The 16,505-nt window shown below is 42.9% G+C and overlaps 3 protein-coding genes and 1 long non-coding RNA gene across 7 annotated transcripts in view; 1 reads left to right on the top strand and 3 right to left on the bottom strand.

Moving 5' to 3' along the window:
• LOC144987763 (uncharacterized) overlaps positions 1–10,872 on the bottom strand; it is a 296,127-nt gene extending 285,255 nt beyond the window's left edge. For 2 of the 3 annotated variants that reach the window (XM_078937122.1, XM_078937118.1), the window contains exons 1-2: positions 8,522–10,872; positions 332–1,141 (exon numbers count right to left, since the gene is read on the bottom strand). In XM_078937122.1, coding sequence (XP_078793248.1) covers positions 332–1,141; positions 8,522–8,693 — 982 coding nt within the window. In that variant the 5' untranslated portion in view covers positions 8,694–10,872. The remainder of the gene's footprint in view (positions 1–331; positions 1,142–8,521) is intronic. The other variant, XM_078937127.1, reaches the window with a different exon arrangement.
• Positions 1–16,505, bottom strand: part of LOC144986899 (uncharacterized) — a 181,993-nt gene that overhangs the window by 53,909 nt on the left and 111,579 nt on the right. The window lies entirely within an intron of this gene.
• LOC111949070 (NACHT, LRR and PYD domains-containing protein 12-like) overlaps positions 1–16,505 on the top strand; it is a 350,272-nt gene that overhangs the window by 261,468 nt on the left and 72,299 nt on the right. The gene's annotated exons all lie outside the window — the stretch shown is intronic.
• LOC144988467 (uncharacterized) lies at positions 3,667–8,512 on the bottom strand. The gene is made up of 3 exons (XR_013652401.1): positions 5,067–8,512; positions 4,856–4,986; positions 3,667–4,659 (listed from the first exon to the last, which is right to left on the bottom strand). It is a non-coding gene; the product is annotated as an uncharacterized LOC144988467 (long non-coding RNA).

Below are 16,505 nucleotides of genomic sequence, written 5' to 3'. Positions count from 1 at the left end.
AAGGGGACGGAGGGATGACAGAAAATGTACTTTTAACCTGATTATGTCTCCAATTATTTTTAAATGAAATTACAAAAAAGAAAACAGTCTGAAAACAAATATAATGTTTGAGATTCTTGCCATTATTCACAGTAAACATGCAGGCATCTATAGTAAATGTTTGACACAGTCTCTGAGACTTATTTCAGCACAACACCAGCTTTGTAATGTTAGGAATTACACCGTTACATTCACATGTCTGTTACTATATTTATTTTATTTAGAAATCACCTCCAGAACCAGGAAGTGAACATAACGATAGTGTGGAGATGAAGATCAGAGACACACTGACCTGCTGACACGTGAGAGCTGTCCACATTTTGGACATGACTTCTGTCTCTCCTCTTCCTCTGATATCCGTTCAGTGGGTCTGTCTCTTCATCTGTAGTTGATGTTGGTTCTTCATGTTGGTTTCCATCTTCATCCTGACTATCAGTTACATTAAAGCTCTGCTGATTGTTTAGATCTGCTTCACTGTTCTCATCTTCCTCATAAGTAGGAATCTCCATCAAGGTATCAGTCTCCTGCTTCAGATCCAGCTGATCTTCATCCTGATTGATGCAGAGTTCCCCTGGTTCCTCTTTAATCTGTGGAGGTTCTGGTTCTTCCTGTTCCTCTTCAGTTTGTGGAGGTTCTGGTTCCTCCTGTTCCTCTTTCATCTGTGGAGGTTCTGGTTCCTCCTGTTCCTCTTTAATCTGTGGAGGTTCTGGTTCCTCTTGTTCGTCTTCAGTTTGTGGAGGTTCTGGTTCCTCCAGTTCTTCTTCAGTTTGTGGAGGTCCTGGTTCCTCCTTTTCCTCTTTAATCTGTGGAGGTTCTGGTTCCTCCTGTTCCTCTTTCATCTGTGGAGGTTCTGGTTCATTCTGTTCCTTTTGAATCTGCAGAGGTTCTGGTTCCTCCAGTTCCTCTTTAATCTGTGGAGGTTCTGGTTCCTCTTTCATCTGTGGAGGTTCTGGTTCATTCTGTTCCTTTTGAATCTGCAGAGGTTCTGGTTCCTCCAGTTCCTCTTTAATCTGTGGAGGTTCTGGTTCCTCCTGATCCACTCTGAAGTTCCTCTGCTGGTTGCAGAGATCTTCCTCTTCAGTCATCCAATGCTGGGGGAGGACTGCAGGGACACAAACACAACAAGGAACCTTTTATACGTTTACAGCACTTTTGGATAGAGCTGTGACGCGGTGATAAAGCAGCAGGGGGCACAGTGTCACGGTTAACCGTGTGTCGTATTTTCCCTGAGATAGAAACTTCTGTTGTAGAATCAGTGAGGATGTGTGCCGCTGAAACCGCACACGCGTGTGAGTAGGGAGCACGCCTCGTGCAGCACAGAGGCAGTGACAGACGTGCGCAGCCGAAAAGGTCAGGTGAAAGCCGTGTGCAGGGAGAGAAGGAGAACAAGTCTGAACACAGGACTAGCAGAAAAAGTAAATTATCAGCAAAGATAAATGTGTTTAATGCGTTTATTATAGTTCCAATAACGCACCATATGCAGAATTAAAAGAAAAAAAACTTTCAAATAAAAATATGATGAGGTCATCACCACGGTGATGCGGTTATCATGACACCCGTACTTTTGGATTTTGTCAAGCACCAGTAAAATCAGTGATCATTGGAGAAAATGTCTGAGGAGTCTGGAGGACCAGAAGAGACTGATTGAAATGAATATATATGCAGAGGTGGGTAGTAACGCTTTACAATTACTTACGTAACTTAAGTAATTTTATTTGTATAGCACAATTCGTACACAAAGTCAAACAGGAAATGATTGGTTTATCGCCCGGAGAGTAAGTTAGTGTAGAACCACCACTGAGTGACAGGCGGGTCCCCAAAAAGAAAAGCATGAAGCTCAAAGGGCTTCTCTGTCCCTGTGTCCGAATTATTGCCATAACCCCTATATAGTGCACTATATAGTGCGGTCGCCATTTGGAAGTGCTGTCCGAATCTACAGTTCAAAAATCGAGTGGACTAAAAATTTCCCAGAAGTCTCTATGAAAAACCAGTGTGGATCGATGCTCACTCGATTGGCGAATATTGACCAGAATGCACTGCGTTCGGACCAGAATGCAATGCGTATGAGCCACAATGCATTGCGTTTGAATTATTCGAAAATGGCAGCTGGTTGGGCAAGGAAAACAACCTAAACATGTAAGTATATTAAAAAGTATCTAGTATCTGTTGTAAAATATATTTGTAAATACGTAAGATGATGTGTTTAATATGTTATATTCTTCAATCGACAACCTACATTGTTTTGAAGCTCATCAATTTCGGTAATGCTAAAGCTAACACTAGCGCGAATTAGCGCCGAAGGCTAAAAACAAATGCTAGATATAACATCAAAAAGCAGTGATTTCTAACCGTAGTCATAAGTTATTAACAAATGTTTTAAATGTGTTTATATATGTAGGGACAGACGAGGATGAGGAAAATCTGATCCATCTGTGGATGGAGAAAGATAGCCTGTTTGTTTTCAGGCAAGCTCGTGCCGGATGAGTCTGAGTTAGAGACACTTGATCAGATTTGTCTTTATTTGTTAATAAACGGTTAATCGTTGTCATAAACGGGGTAAAGGTTTTTGTTGAAAGAGCAAGAAGGGAGGAAGAGCGACAGGAGAGTCCGTTAAGCTTACATGAGTTGAAAATATTTTTCAAAAATGTTATGTTGTCGTTGTTTTTCCAATTATTTTAATAAATGCCTAAACAAAAATGGATTATTTACATGTATTATTTAAATCTGAGCCATTTTTAACAATCTCAAAAGGATTTTCATATAAATATCAAATGTACATATTTACAATTTCGTTTATAGATGTCAACATTTATTTTTATACATGTTAACAATAATTGTGGTCTTCCAGAGTCATGTGTCACAGTTGGAACTGAAAGGAAAACAGAAATTTGTCCTCGCAGACAGACGCCACTTTGCTCGTCCTGCTGGTTCCTGGTGTCATCCTGGTGGCCAGGGCATCCAGAGGAAATCTTCTGATACGTCTGCTTCTCCTCCTTCCCGCCCTGTGATGCTGCATATCTGCTCGTTTTCGGTTTGATCTCACGAAAAAGGGTTGAATTATTGCCAGGAACACGGACAGATTCATATTCAAAGCTATTTTCAGTAAGGTAGAAGAGAAAACTACAGAAAAAAATGCCTCCTTGCAAGAGCCCGTAAATCGTTCACTGGCACAAAAATATTTTTTTTTTGCCATGGACAAATATCTTGGGGGTTTATTTCTGAGCAGATACATTAAGTCAACACCAATGTGTTTGTAATTTTATTATTTATAAATCAGATATGATCAGAACACAGCAGATTAATAAATAGTCTTCGTAAAATGTTCATATTTATTATGTCTTTCCGCGTTAAATAGAAGTAGTTCGCCTCCAGACCAGGTGGTGGCGGTAATGCGCCACTTTGTTTTCGTGTCAAGCGCCTTATGAACAACACCCGAAAGAGAAAAGTAGTGAGCATGGGTGTCCGAATTGCTTTGAAAATTCAGAGGACTATATAAAGAACTATATAGTGCCGCCTTATATAGGGTTTTAGTAGATAGGGGCTGTGTCCGAATTCCTACCCTAATCCCTAACTACTAAAACCCTATATAGTGCAGCACTATATAGTTCTCTATATAGTTCTCTGAATTTTCATAGCAATTCGGACACCCATGCTCAATACTTTTCTCTTTCGGGTGTTATCATATGGCGCTTGACACGGAAACAAAGTGGCGCACCTGGTCTGGAGGCAAACTACTTCTAACGCGGAGAATGACACCTATTTGTGAAAGTAAAAGAATAATAAATATGAACATTTTTTACAAAGACTATTTATGAATCTGCTGTGTTCTGATAAAGGAAAACGTGGCTGATTTATAAATGATAAAATTACAAACACATTTGTGTTGATTTAATGAATTTGTTCAGAAATAAACCCTCAAGAAATCAACCCTCTTATTTTACCGCTGAACGATTTACTGGGTCTTGCGAGGAGGCATTTTTTTCTGTAGTTTTCTCTTCTACCTTACTAAAAATAGCTTTGAATATGAATCTGTCCGTGTTCCTGTTGGCAATAATTCAACCGAAAACGAGCAGATATGCAGCATCACAGGAGAGCAAGGAGGAGAAGCAGACGTCTCAGAAGATTTCCTCTGGATGTCCTGGCCAGACATAACAACTTGTGAGTTAAACTTAAAGTTTTTTTTAGTTAAACTTAAGCATTTGTCACTAATTGTGCTCAAGGTTACACAATCTGCTGGGTAAGACTTTAACATTCTTTTTCAACATTGGATTTTGGAGTTGTACAGTCTAACTACATGAAACACTTGTGAATTCAAAGTTTAGTCATTTTTATTCAGAGTCAAACCATATCACTCGTTTAAGACCGGATTTTCGGCAAGACCATCGAGCATCTGGTGGAGCAGCTTCGGGTTCCTCACACTCTGGGGTGTGGCACATCTTATGGTGTGGTAACCAGAGCCACGGTCCACTGTGAGTGACATTGTCCACAGGACGGCAGACCGCATCCTCCAGCTGATGAGCAGGGTCATCCAGCATCCAGTGGGAATGAACTGCCATTAGTCACCTCTGGTTTTTTAGCAGCTTGCTTGGTCTTCCAAAAGGTCGTGGGGAGCATCGATGGCTGCCACATAAGAATAAAGGCCCAAAAAGAAAATGCAGCTTGTTATTTTAACAGGAAACTTTTTTATTCCATTGGACCAGCCTGTATGTGACTCTAATGCCAAATTAATAGATATTTTTGTTGGGAATCCAGGATCAATCCATGATTCACAGGTTCTACGTAAAAGCCCAATTTATGTAAATCAAACATTACCCACCTGAAGGATCCTTTTGGGTGATGGTGGGTATCCCTGCATTGCTCATCCTATCACGCTGCTGACACCCTACAGGGAACCCATGAGGAATGTGGTTGAGGCATGTTACAACAAGCACCACTCCAGAACACGCTCTGTGGTGGAGAGAGAGCATTTGGCATGATAAAGATGAGGAGGAGAGCAATTTTCTGGGGGCACTGGAAGTAAAACCAACCTTTGCAATGAAAATCATTGCCTGCAGTTCAATTCTCCACAATCTGTGCATCAGCGAAGGGACTGCTGGGAGCCACTGCAGGACGACACCAGGTGCATGCAGGACGAGCAGAGTGGCGTCCGTCTGCAAGGACAAATCTCTGCTTTCCTTTCAGCTCCAACTGTGTCTCACATGACTTTGGAGGACGACAATTGTTGTTAACATGTGTAAAAATAAATGTTAACAAAAACGAAATTGTAAATAAGTACATTTAATATTTATATGAAAATCCTTTTGAGATTGTTAGAAATGGCTCTGATTTAAATAAAACATGTAAATAATTCATTTTTGTTCATGCATTTATTAAACAAATTGGAAAAACAACGGCAACATTACATTTTTTGAACAATATTTTCAACTCAAGTAAGCTGAACAGACTCTCCTGTCGCTCTTCCTCTCTCCCTTCTTGCTCTTTCCTCCTCTCCTCTCCTCTTTCAACAAAAACCTTTACCCCAATATGACAACAATTCACCGTTTATTAACAAAGACAAATCTGATCATGATCAACAAGTGACTTGACTACCATCCGGCACGAGCTTGCCTGAAAACAAACAGGCTATCTTTCTCCATCCACAGATGGATCAGATTTTCCTCATCCTCGTCTGTCCCTACATATATAAACACATTTAAAACATTTGTTAATAACTTATGACTACGGTTAGAAATCACTGCTTTTTGATGTTATATCTAGCATTTGTTTTTAGCCTTCGGCGCTAATTCGCGCTAGCGTTAGCTTTAGCATTACCGAAATTGATGAGCTTCAAAACAATGTAGGTTGTCGATTGAAGAATATAACATATTAAACACATCATCTTACGTATTTACAAATGTATTTTACAACAGATACTAGATACTTTTTAATATACTTACATGTTTAGGTTGTTTTCCTTGCCCAACCAGCTGCCATTTCAAACGCAATGCATTGTGGCTCATACGCAGTGCATTCTGGTCAATATTCGCCAATCGAGTGAGCATCGATCCACACTGGTTTTTCGTAGAGACTTCTGGGAAATTTCAAGTCCACTCGATTTTTTAACTTTAGATTCGGACAACGAGGAGGAGCTAAGATGGCGGTCCGTGCAGTCAACTTTTTGTGAGCTGCAACGGTCCGGTCCCAAAATATCCCTTTTGACCTCATTTTCAAACTGCTGAACTAGTTTTGCTTTGTTTTGTTTTTTATCACTCTCAAGTCTTACCACTGTAAATAGACAAGAACGAATTGGGAAAAACAACAACAACAGCAATATTAAGAGCTCCTAGAATGCCACGGGAAAAGCCTGTATCGGAGAATCCAACTCCCGCATCCAAAAACCCAGAGATGACAACACATGACCACGAATACGCCATGGAAGTTTCCTCGCTGTCTGCTAAAAGAAAAACCCCGGTTACACCCACTAAACCCTCCGTTCCACCTAACAAGGTAGTCGTCTCTAACAAAAGTGATGCCGAGTTGTCAGCATTAACTGCCGCCATCGAAAAACTAACGGCGAGATTTGACGACTTTGACGGAAGACTTCCGGAAAACTCTGTGATTTTGGCTAATCTGAGGAAGATCACTGAGGTAAACGCTGCTGATATAAAGGACTGCAAATCCAAAGTGCATAATTTGGAAAAGGAAGTTTCTTTGCTGAAAAAGAAAATGATGACTTAAAAGAGAGGGTGGTGGAGATGGAGCGATATAAACGGCGCTGGAACCTGAAGTTACAAGGTTTGAAAGAAAAAAGCGAGGAAAACACCCGCAAAGAAGTCCTGGAGATCCTGGCAAAGATGGCGCCACAGCACACATCGGTGTTGGAAATGGTTGTGGATACAGTACATCGGCTGGGGAGGAAAGAAACCGGGAGGCACCGGCAAATCATCATCCAGTTCTCCATGGGGCACTACCGCGACATCTTCTGGAAGGTTTCTAAGGATGCAAAGGTTTGTAAAGAGCTGGGAATCTTCTTCAAGCAGGATTTCTGCAAAGCTGACCGAGAAGCAAGAGCTGCTGTCTGGCCCAAAATGGAGAAAGCGAGAGCTGCGGGACAGAACGTCTACTATCGAGGCCACATCGGGTACGCCAACGGAGTCCGTCTGTCTCCAGACTAGCTGTGTTTTATTTATTCTTCTTTACACGTTTGGAGTTAATTATCATAAATGCTTTGTTGTTTAAAGCATAAACCTCATTTGCTCCGTTTTTTCCACACCTTAAGTTCACAGAGGAAAGTCAAACTCTGTTGTTGTTAACTTGAACGTTATAAGGTCTAAAGTTTTTTTTTCTTCTAAAAGTTTGAGGTATAGTTCTGATTACAATGTTGTTTGGGATCTGAATTCCAACCGCTCACTTTCACCTTCAGTAACTAGCTAAGTAAGTAACCTTTTGTTCATTTTCGTGTTATTGTTTTTTTGTATTTCATGTCTAATTTGTTTCTTTTGTTTCTTTAAATGTTAGGGGTTTACGAGACAATGTAAAAAGAAAATCTATTTTCCTATTCTGTAAGAATATGAAAGCCAGCTGCATTCTACTGCAGGAAAGTCATTCTGTTAAAGCAGACCAACAGTTTTGGTCTAATCAATGGGGAGACAAAATCCTATTCTAACTAAATATTTAAAACTCCCCATTCCTCCGAAAGCCAAGGAAGTCCACTTTAAAACCTTTTCAGGTATTTACCCTTCCAAAGAATTATTAAGAAAACGGTTTGGAATTCCTGAAAATTGTTGTTATTTTTGTCATGTGGAGATTGAAACAACTGAGCGTCTTTTCTTTGAATGTTTTTATTCTGATGTCTTTTGGACTAGTTTACATTATTGGCTTTTCCCCAAGATTCCACTTTTAGCAGACTTTTCTATTAAGGATATCATTTTTGGGTTTAATTTAGAAAACAAGAACACAGAACTTATTCTGAATGTTGTAATTATTTTGGGTAAATTCTATATACATAAATGTTGTTTCCTTAAAATCAAACCTTTTTTTTTACATTTCATAAAGAACTCTGCTCTTTTTTTTCATCTGTAAACTTCATGGAAAACAAACTTGCTATGGAACTTCAAAGTATCATATGTAACTTGCAGCTTTTTGATAACCCCCTAAGCTAAGAATCATTCAAATATCTATGTAAACCGCCTTTTTATTTATTTTTTATTTAATGTCTTGTATTTATTTATTATTTTTCTGTATTATTGGTAAAAAGTTTACTTTTTGATCGTGCATTTGTTGTTTGTACATGTCCAGTACTTTTTTCGATGGTTCTATACTTTGCATAATTGTATACAATTGTCTCAAACTGTTAACCTCATTTGTTTTTTCCAATTAATTAAAAAAATGAATAAAAAAAGATTCGGATAACCCTACAAAATGGCGACCGCACTATTATAGTGCACTATAGGGGTTAGGGTAGGAATTCGGACACAGCCTGTTTCTCTGATGAAGGTCATACCTATGTGGTGGAGCTGCAGCTGTGGTTTCCAGATGACATCCAGCAGTCTGCGCTGACGACAGAGCTCCTGCTCGTACTGGACGATGGTTCCTTCACAGAGTCTGCAGATTTCTTCAGCAGCAGCAGCTAGTCGCTCGCTGATCAACTCTCTCAGAGACTGAAGGGAAGACATGGTTCCTGCTCCGATCTTCAGCTCCAACTCCCACAAACACCGCCGTCCTCTTCACTGCAGCTCCGATCGATCATCTGCTAGTCTCACAATCACAGCAATCCACGTTGTCTTTCCGTTCAACACTTCTTCACTCAATTACGACACTTTGGAAAATGCTGAGAGTTCCCACACGAACCACGTATCGTCCTTTCTGTCCAAAAACCTCACAAATGTCCCAACAAAACACAACCGACCTCTCAACACAAGCTAACGCTGCTAGCCTGCTAACAAGCTAACGCTGCCGGCCTGCTAACAAGCTAACGCTGCTAGCGCCTCGTGCTGTTTATTTCCGGGTCACGTGCAGAAACTTTATTTAAAAAGAAACGCATAAACTGCTTAACTGGACCTCAAAATGGTTCAAAACGCTTTCAATATTTTTTAAAAACAGTTTTAATTGATAAACTGATAAAGAAAAGAAAAAAATACAAGGAAAAAAACGTTTTGAGCAAACTATATGAGCGCTGGTGTGATGTCATCACACTGTAATTAATTACGGTCTTCAGATTTGACTCCAAAGCGAATCTCAGACTAACTAACCTTGAAACGTTTATTTATGCTTTTTCCTAACAATAGTAGTGGATAAAGGAATCTTTAAAGTGAACAAAGAAAGGCAATAATTGTGAAAAGAGAGGTTTCCTCGATTTCAATATTTATTAAATTCCCATAAAAGGGAGCCGGTTTAGCTTGTGCTGGTTTGCGGTGCCTTCCGTCCGTGAAACCAGGGTTCGACTCCGGGCTGCTCCCTGTTCCCTTCTCTACTTCTGTGCCGGTCCCAAGCCCGGTTGCTTTGAGAGGGTTGCGTCAGGAAGGGCATCCGGCGTAAAACATTGCCAAGTTTACCATGCGACTCGTTCGCTGTGGCGACCCCTGATGGGAAAAGCCGAAAGAGAAACAACATTAAATTCCCATAAAAAAGTATTAAAAAAAGGACATTTAAATCATTTCAAACATTCAGACGCACTCTGACTGAGTTCGTGTCTGCACAGAAACCTTCAGGATTCTCTTCTTCCACACGTCTTTCACTCTGAAACTCTCTTCTGAATGTGGATCATCTCAGTCAGACGTTCAGCAGCATCAGAGCCGTGCATGTGCTCCTCCTCATGAGTCCTGAAGCTGCACCGTCAGCTGCAGAGCTTCAGAGCTGCTTCCTTCTCAGACTTTCCACTTTCTTTGGCTCTCTGGCTCTGATGCTGCTGCTGCAGAAAAACCAGCAGCTGCAGAAAAACTCTGCAGAGACTCACAGAGAGAGGATGGAGGCAGCAGATGAAGCTGCTGCAGACTGACAGCTGATGGAACTGAAGCACTTTCTACATTCTAGTTCCAAATGTTCTACAGAATCAATCAGAGGTTGAAAGTCTTCCTCAGTACTCGATTACTTTAGTTCAGCAGCTCCTCTTTTCCTCTAAGGTGAAGCTTCATGTGGACGACTTCTTCTTCTCTCCTCTTTTCTGGAGCTTGGGCTCCATGCAGTCTGATCAGCTCTGATTTGGGCTTCAGTTGATGTTTGTGATCAGGAACTCTGGATTCTTCTTAGGAGACGTTCTGCCTCTTTAGCAGAGAGCAGAACGTTGATCTGATCTGTTGGAAGCCACTCCATCCTGAAGCTGCACTGCTGAGTTCCTGTCCACCAGGGGGCAGTGTTACGGCTTTGCCTGCCTTATTATTCTGCTCATCTGTCAGGTTGGGACTTCCAACACACAAACATTTGACCTTTTCACTTTATAAAAAAGTTTGTTAAACACTTTGGTGACTTTCAGATTTATAAAAAAACATTTTTTATCTTTTATTTCTGTAATTATTGGTCTAAACTTTTCTCCCTGAAGGCTGAACTGCAGCTTTCCTCAGGTCTTTCATTTTCTCCATTTTTCACTCCTTTTCTTGGCTTCCAGCTCACCAGGCATGACCTAGACGGCGCCCTCATGTGGACGGATGAACACATGACAGAGGGGAAGGACAGAGCTGCACAGCAGGGACGAGCAGAGACCTTTGGGTCACGTGGAGGAACAATAAAAACAGTAGAAACTCCAATAAAACCAGTAGAACCAGACTGGAAAAGCTCAAAAAGTTCAAAAAACTTCTTGAAAAATGCTAAACTATATGAACTCTTAACACTAATAACAAATAAATGGTAATTAAAAACCTTTATGGATCAGAACCAACAGAAATAACAGGTTGATGCTGGTCAGACGCTCACACACAGGACCCTAGGGGGGTCTGAACACCTGCCCTTTCTGCCTCCTATTCAAAAGTGTCCTCTTTGTTTTTAATGAACATGAATACATTTCTGTTCAGCTGCGTCCACACTGACCGCCTCTCTTTCACCGTGTGGATAATTCTCTGCTCGCCGTCTGTCCACAAATGTGTTCCTGAGCTGGACGCCGCCTGTGGGCGGAGCTTCCAGCTGATGTTTTCAGCCTGATGGCTACATGGAGCGGTGTCTGTGTTTCTGTCATTTCCACTGCATGAAGACACGGATGATGCTGAGAGGTCAGGTTTCTGGATGATGAAGAGTTCTCCAGAATCATGGGGAATCACGTCTCCATGTCTGGATCCTTCAGATTCTCTCCGTTCAGTGATCTTCTCTCCTGATGAGTGTGAAAGACGGACGCTTCCGCCGTCTTTCCGTCTCTCTGACCGACTTTGATGGCTTGCTGTCCCATGTTAACCCCAGAGGAAAACTACAAACCAGAATCAAATCAGGGACCTTTTTCTGATGGTCTCCATGGAAACCAGAAAGCTAAAGTTCAGGAGATGATCAGGCTGTCTTTCCATCAGCAGCAGCTCTCTGTCTGGCCGCCAGCTCTCCTCCTGGAGCCGCATAGCCAGATCAATGCTCCAGCTCCATGGGCCCTGCAGCAGACTGAAGGGTGAAGCCGCCTTTGGCCAACAGCAGGCAGGACGCTTCCTGAAACCCCGCTGCCCCCAAAGGGAACCAGCAGGTGAAGAGAATGAATGGAAGTTCAGGAGAACCATAATAATAATAAAAAAAAATACATTTTATTTAAAAGCGCCTTTCAAAACACCCAAGGTCATCGTACAAAGTTAGAGGTAAAACACAATAAAATAACAACATGTTAACAGCAATAAATAAATTGGATTCATTAGTAAAATCAGCTGACAGAGAATGTGAAATCGTGCTCCGGAAATGCAAGCTTAAACAGATAGGTTTTTAGTCTGGATTTAAAGATCAAAAAGGAGTCAGTGTTACGGAGGTCTGGGGGGAGAGAGTTCCAAAGTTGGGGAGCAGAGCGACTGAAGGCACGGCTCCCCATGGTGACCATACGGGCCGGAGGGACAGAGAGCTGAAGGGAGGAAGAAGACCGAAGAGAGCGAGAGGGAGTGTTAACATGGATGAGACTAGAGAGATAGGAGGGAGCCAGGCTATGGAGGGCTTTTAAAGTGTAAAGAAGGAGCTTGAATTTAATCCTAAAGTCTACTGGAAGCCAGTGCAACTGCTGGAGAACGGGAGTGATGTGATGGAAGGAGGGGGTTCTGGTGATGATGCAGGCAGCTGAATTCTGGACCAACTGACGCTTTTTTAGAGTTTTGTTGGGAAGACCAAAGAGAAGAGCATTACAATAGTCGAGACGAGAAGTGACCAGACTATGAACTAAAATGGAGGCGGAGTGGATGGTGAGGGAGGGGCGGAGTCGATTAATATCGCGTATATGAAAGTAGGCTGACCGAGTAATGCTATTGATGTGGGATTGAAATGATAATGTACTATCAAGGATGACACCCAGACTCTTTACTTGAGGGTAGGGGAAAACTGGAGAGGAATCGATGGAAAGGGTAAAATTAGAAACTTTGGAAAGGGTGGATTTGGAACCTACGAAGAGTAATTCGGTTTTATCACTGTTAAGTTTGAGGAAGTTTAGAGTGAACCAGGTTTTTATTTCAGACAGGCGGGAGGAGAGGGAGGCAGGTGGAACAGAAGAGTTGGGTTTACTGGACAGATAGAGCTGAGTGTCATCCGCGAAACAATGAAAATCAATATTGAATTTACGGAATATATTACCAAGGGGTAGCAGGTAGGTAATGAAGAGGAGGGGACCGAGAACAGAACCTTGAGGAACACCAGATGAAATGAGTGAGGGTTGGGATTTAAAAGAATTCAGTTGAATAAACTGAGTGCGGCTTGAAAAATAAGAGTGAAACCAGCGGAGGGGGGTGGACTCGATACCGAGGGCTGAAAGTCTGTGGAGGAGGATGGAGTGAGATATGGTGTCAAATGCTGCGCTCAAGTCGAGGAGGATGAGGATGGTGATGAGTCCAGAATCAGCTGTTAGGAGAAGGTCATTGGTGATTTTTAGTAGGGCAATTTCTGTGATATGAAGGGGACGGAAACCAGATTGAAAAGGTCCAAAAAGATCATTTTGGGTTAGATGATGGGAAAGTTGGGAGGCGACTATTTTTTCAAGAATTTTTGAGATGAAGGGGAGGTTGGAAATAGGACGAAGATTATGAAAGGAATTGGGGTCTGAGCTGGGGTTTTTTAGGATGGGTCTGACGGCAGGGATCTTGAGGAGTGAGGGGACAATACCTGATGTCAAAGAGGAGTGGATAATGGCACAAATGAAGGGAAGAAGAGAAGGAAGGCAGGATTTAACCAGGGATGTTGGAAGGGGATCGAGCAAACATGTGGATGGTTTGGACTTATGGATGAGGCGGGAAATTTCACTGGGATCAGGGAGGAGAAAGGAAGTGAATATATGAGTTACAGAAAATGAGTCAGACGGGATGGGAGGAGAGGTGGAGGAATAGAGATGCTGATGGATATCTAGAATTTTCTGGTTAAAGAATAACTGAAGAGAATTACAGTGCTCATCTGAATAAAAATGACAGGGAATACTGTTACGGGGTTGAAAGACATTATCCATTAAAGAAAACAACATTTTGGAATTTCCCTTATTTGCATCAATCAGTTGAGTGAAGTAGTTTGTTTTAGTGTTAGAAACCAAGGGCCTCATTTTTAAACGTTGCGTACGGACAAAAGAAGGCATACGCCACTCTCTACGCAATAGTTGATATTTATAAAAAGCAAACTTGACGGGAAAATGTGCGGTCCTTCACGCAAGCTCTGACCCAGGCGTACGCACAAAAACGGGTGAAATGAGAAATGGCGACACCGTCGGCAGATGGAAGAAACACATGAAAGTGACAGTGTGTGCCAAATTGTGCTGGCATGTGCTGTGCTACACAATGTGGCACAGCTTAAAAACGTGTCTCTAGGCGCCGATTGCTGTGTTGGCCCCGACCCTGAACCTCATCCCCACGCATTTGAGCCAAATGCTGCTGCTGTGCGCAAGCGTTTGGAGGTGATGCGTCGCTTGTAAAGAACAACAAGAGGTGTGGAAAATATTATTTATTCAAGAATTCCCTCATCGTGAAGTTTATCTCAGTCAGTCTTGATTTCGCCCAACTCCATGACCACCTCTCTGAACTAATGACTTCCCTCTGCATTTCAAGGACTGCATCGGTGAGGACACGTCTACTGCTGGAGGGTTGAGAGCCGCGTGCCGTGGAGACGCTGGGTCCAGACGGCTGCTCAGCTGCAGCATCGTAACCACTGGCCCCGCTGGAACACCCAGCAGCTAAAATAAAATTGTTCTATATTAATAAACTGTAATTGTGTAGCCTGCATACATGTGACTTGACTGCAGTCATTTTAATATTTTTCTCTTACCTGTGTCACCCGGTGTATCTGCCACGTCGGTGTGCCCCTCCACCTCAGTCACCCCTCCACTTAAAAGAGATTCCCCAATAATAGCCGCCAGTCTCTCATCAAGAGGGGTCAGCTCCGGTGTCCCCCCCCCCGGCAGACACACTCTGGTGATGCAGCGCTCTAGACGTTTTTTTTGCCTCGACTTTGATGTCCGACCATTTCTTTTTTATTTCGGCCACGGTCCGAGGTTGTGAGGCTACAGCATTTACGGCGTCTGTCACCGTTTGCCGCTCACGTGCCTTTTTGGCATTAGTAATGTCCACACTGTGCCCTCCAAACAACATTTTCTCCTCTTTTCCTCATCGCCAACAATAACTTCTACTTCACATTGAGTGAAGTTACGTTTTTTTGATTTCCTCTCTGTGTTTGCCATGGTTTCGCAATCAATGAATATTCATTTGTGGGCGTTTCACGGACTATTTATGGGCAACTATGGGCGTGTCATGAAGCCGCAAAAGCTGCGCTGCATTTAGAATTGATTGTGATTTATTAAGGGAAAGATGCGTAGGATGTGCGTGCGCACGGTTTTATAAATCTGAATATTTCTGTGCGTACGCACGTCCTATGTTTCATCCGTACGCCACTTCTGACGCAAAGTTTTATAAATGAGGCCCCAAGTCCTTGTATTGTAGAATCTGTTCATTATAGATTTCCTTATGAATGAGAGAGCCAGTTTTTTTGCAGAGCCGTTCCAACTGGCGGCATTTGGCTTTCATTTTATGGAGTTCAGGGGTGAACCAGGGGGAAGATTTGACAAACGAAACAGACCGGGTTTTTACAGGAGCGAAACTGTTAAGAACATCTAAAAGGCAGTTATTATAAAAAGAAACCAGTTCATCAGGGTTGGAAGAATTCGGAAAAGGAATGCGCTCCAAATGAGAAGAAAACAGCTCCATGTTTATATTCTTGATGTTTCGGAAGGAGATGAGGTGAGTGGGTTTAATATCAGATAAAATCAAGGGGATGCTAAAAGAAACAAGATGGTGATCAGTCATAGGAAGGTCATCTGTGGAACAGTTAGAGGGGGTTAACCCAGAGCAGCAGACCAGGTCCAGAATGTGTCCCTTAGCATGGGTAGGCAGCTGAACATGTTGATTAAAACCAAGACTGTCCAGGCATGAGCAGAAGTCTCTGGTGAGGGGGAGGTGGTTGTTATCAAAATGTATGTTAAAATCACCCATACACATAACATTAGGAGAGAGAGATGATAGGTGAGTGAGCAGAGTTCCAAAATGCTCCAGAAAGTCCCTGTTCGATTTTGGGGGGCGGTAAACCACTGCTATTACAGTTGGTGTGGGTCCAGGAAGCATGAAGGCAGTGCACTCGATGGAACTGAATGAGGGTAGCAGAACCGGGAGAACTTTCCACGTCTCGCGATATATCACCGCGAGACCACCTCTGCAGCCATGGCAACGAGGCTGACAGAGGTAAACAAAGCCGGGAGGGGTGGAGTCATTGGGTGAGGAAAAGTCATTCTGTTTCCGTAACGCAGAGAAAGTCAAACTTACGATCCACAATTAGATCCTGGATCAGCTGACCCTTGTTAGAGAGGGAGCGGATGTTGATGAGGCCAAAGTTGACGGTTCTGATGAATTGGCGCGGCGCCGAAAAAGTCGAGTTCGCAGGTCCGGGGAGGCTGGAGAGCACTCTGTGGTCCACAGAATGTCCGGTGTTACGTGGAGGATGGCGGGTAGAGGAGGAGAGGAAGCGGACGACATTGGACGAGGCTTGGTAGTGCCGGTGCGTGCCACGGTGGATGTACCTTAGGCGTGGCGGGAGCAGGGGGTCCGTGCAGTCGTAGAGCAGAGGAGCAGGAGCTGTAGGCAGCCAGCGGAGACGGAGGAGTTCCGACGCTGAGTACTGGATGAGCCCGGCCGTGGGGCGGTGGAAAAGCCAGAGGAGGATCCAGGTTAGAGCCGACCAGATGTAAAGTTTGCACGTGAGCATAACTGACAGGAGAAGGCCCCGGGACTGCAGACTGAAAAACGTAACTCCTAGCTAACCAAGCCCCAGGTTGGAGGAGTGGCGTAGTGGAAGTTATCGGTTAA

This window comes from Oryzias latipes, chromosome 2 (assembly GCF_053564925.1).
Source record: "Oryzias latipes strain Hd-rR chromosome 2, Olatipes_Hd-rR_3.1".
NCBI classification, from domain to species: domain Eukaryota; kingdom Metazoa; phylum Chordata; class Actinopteri; order Beloniformes; family Adrianichthyidae; genus Oryzias; species Oryzias latipes.
The sequence above is the reverse complement of the archived record's forward strand: the minus strand, read 5'-3'. Positions and strand labels throughout refer to the sequence as shown.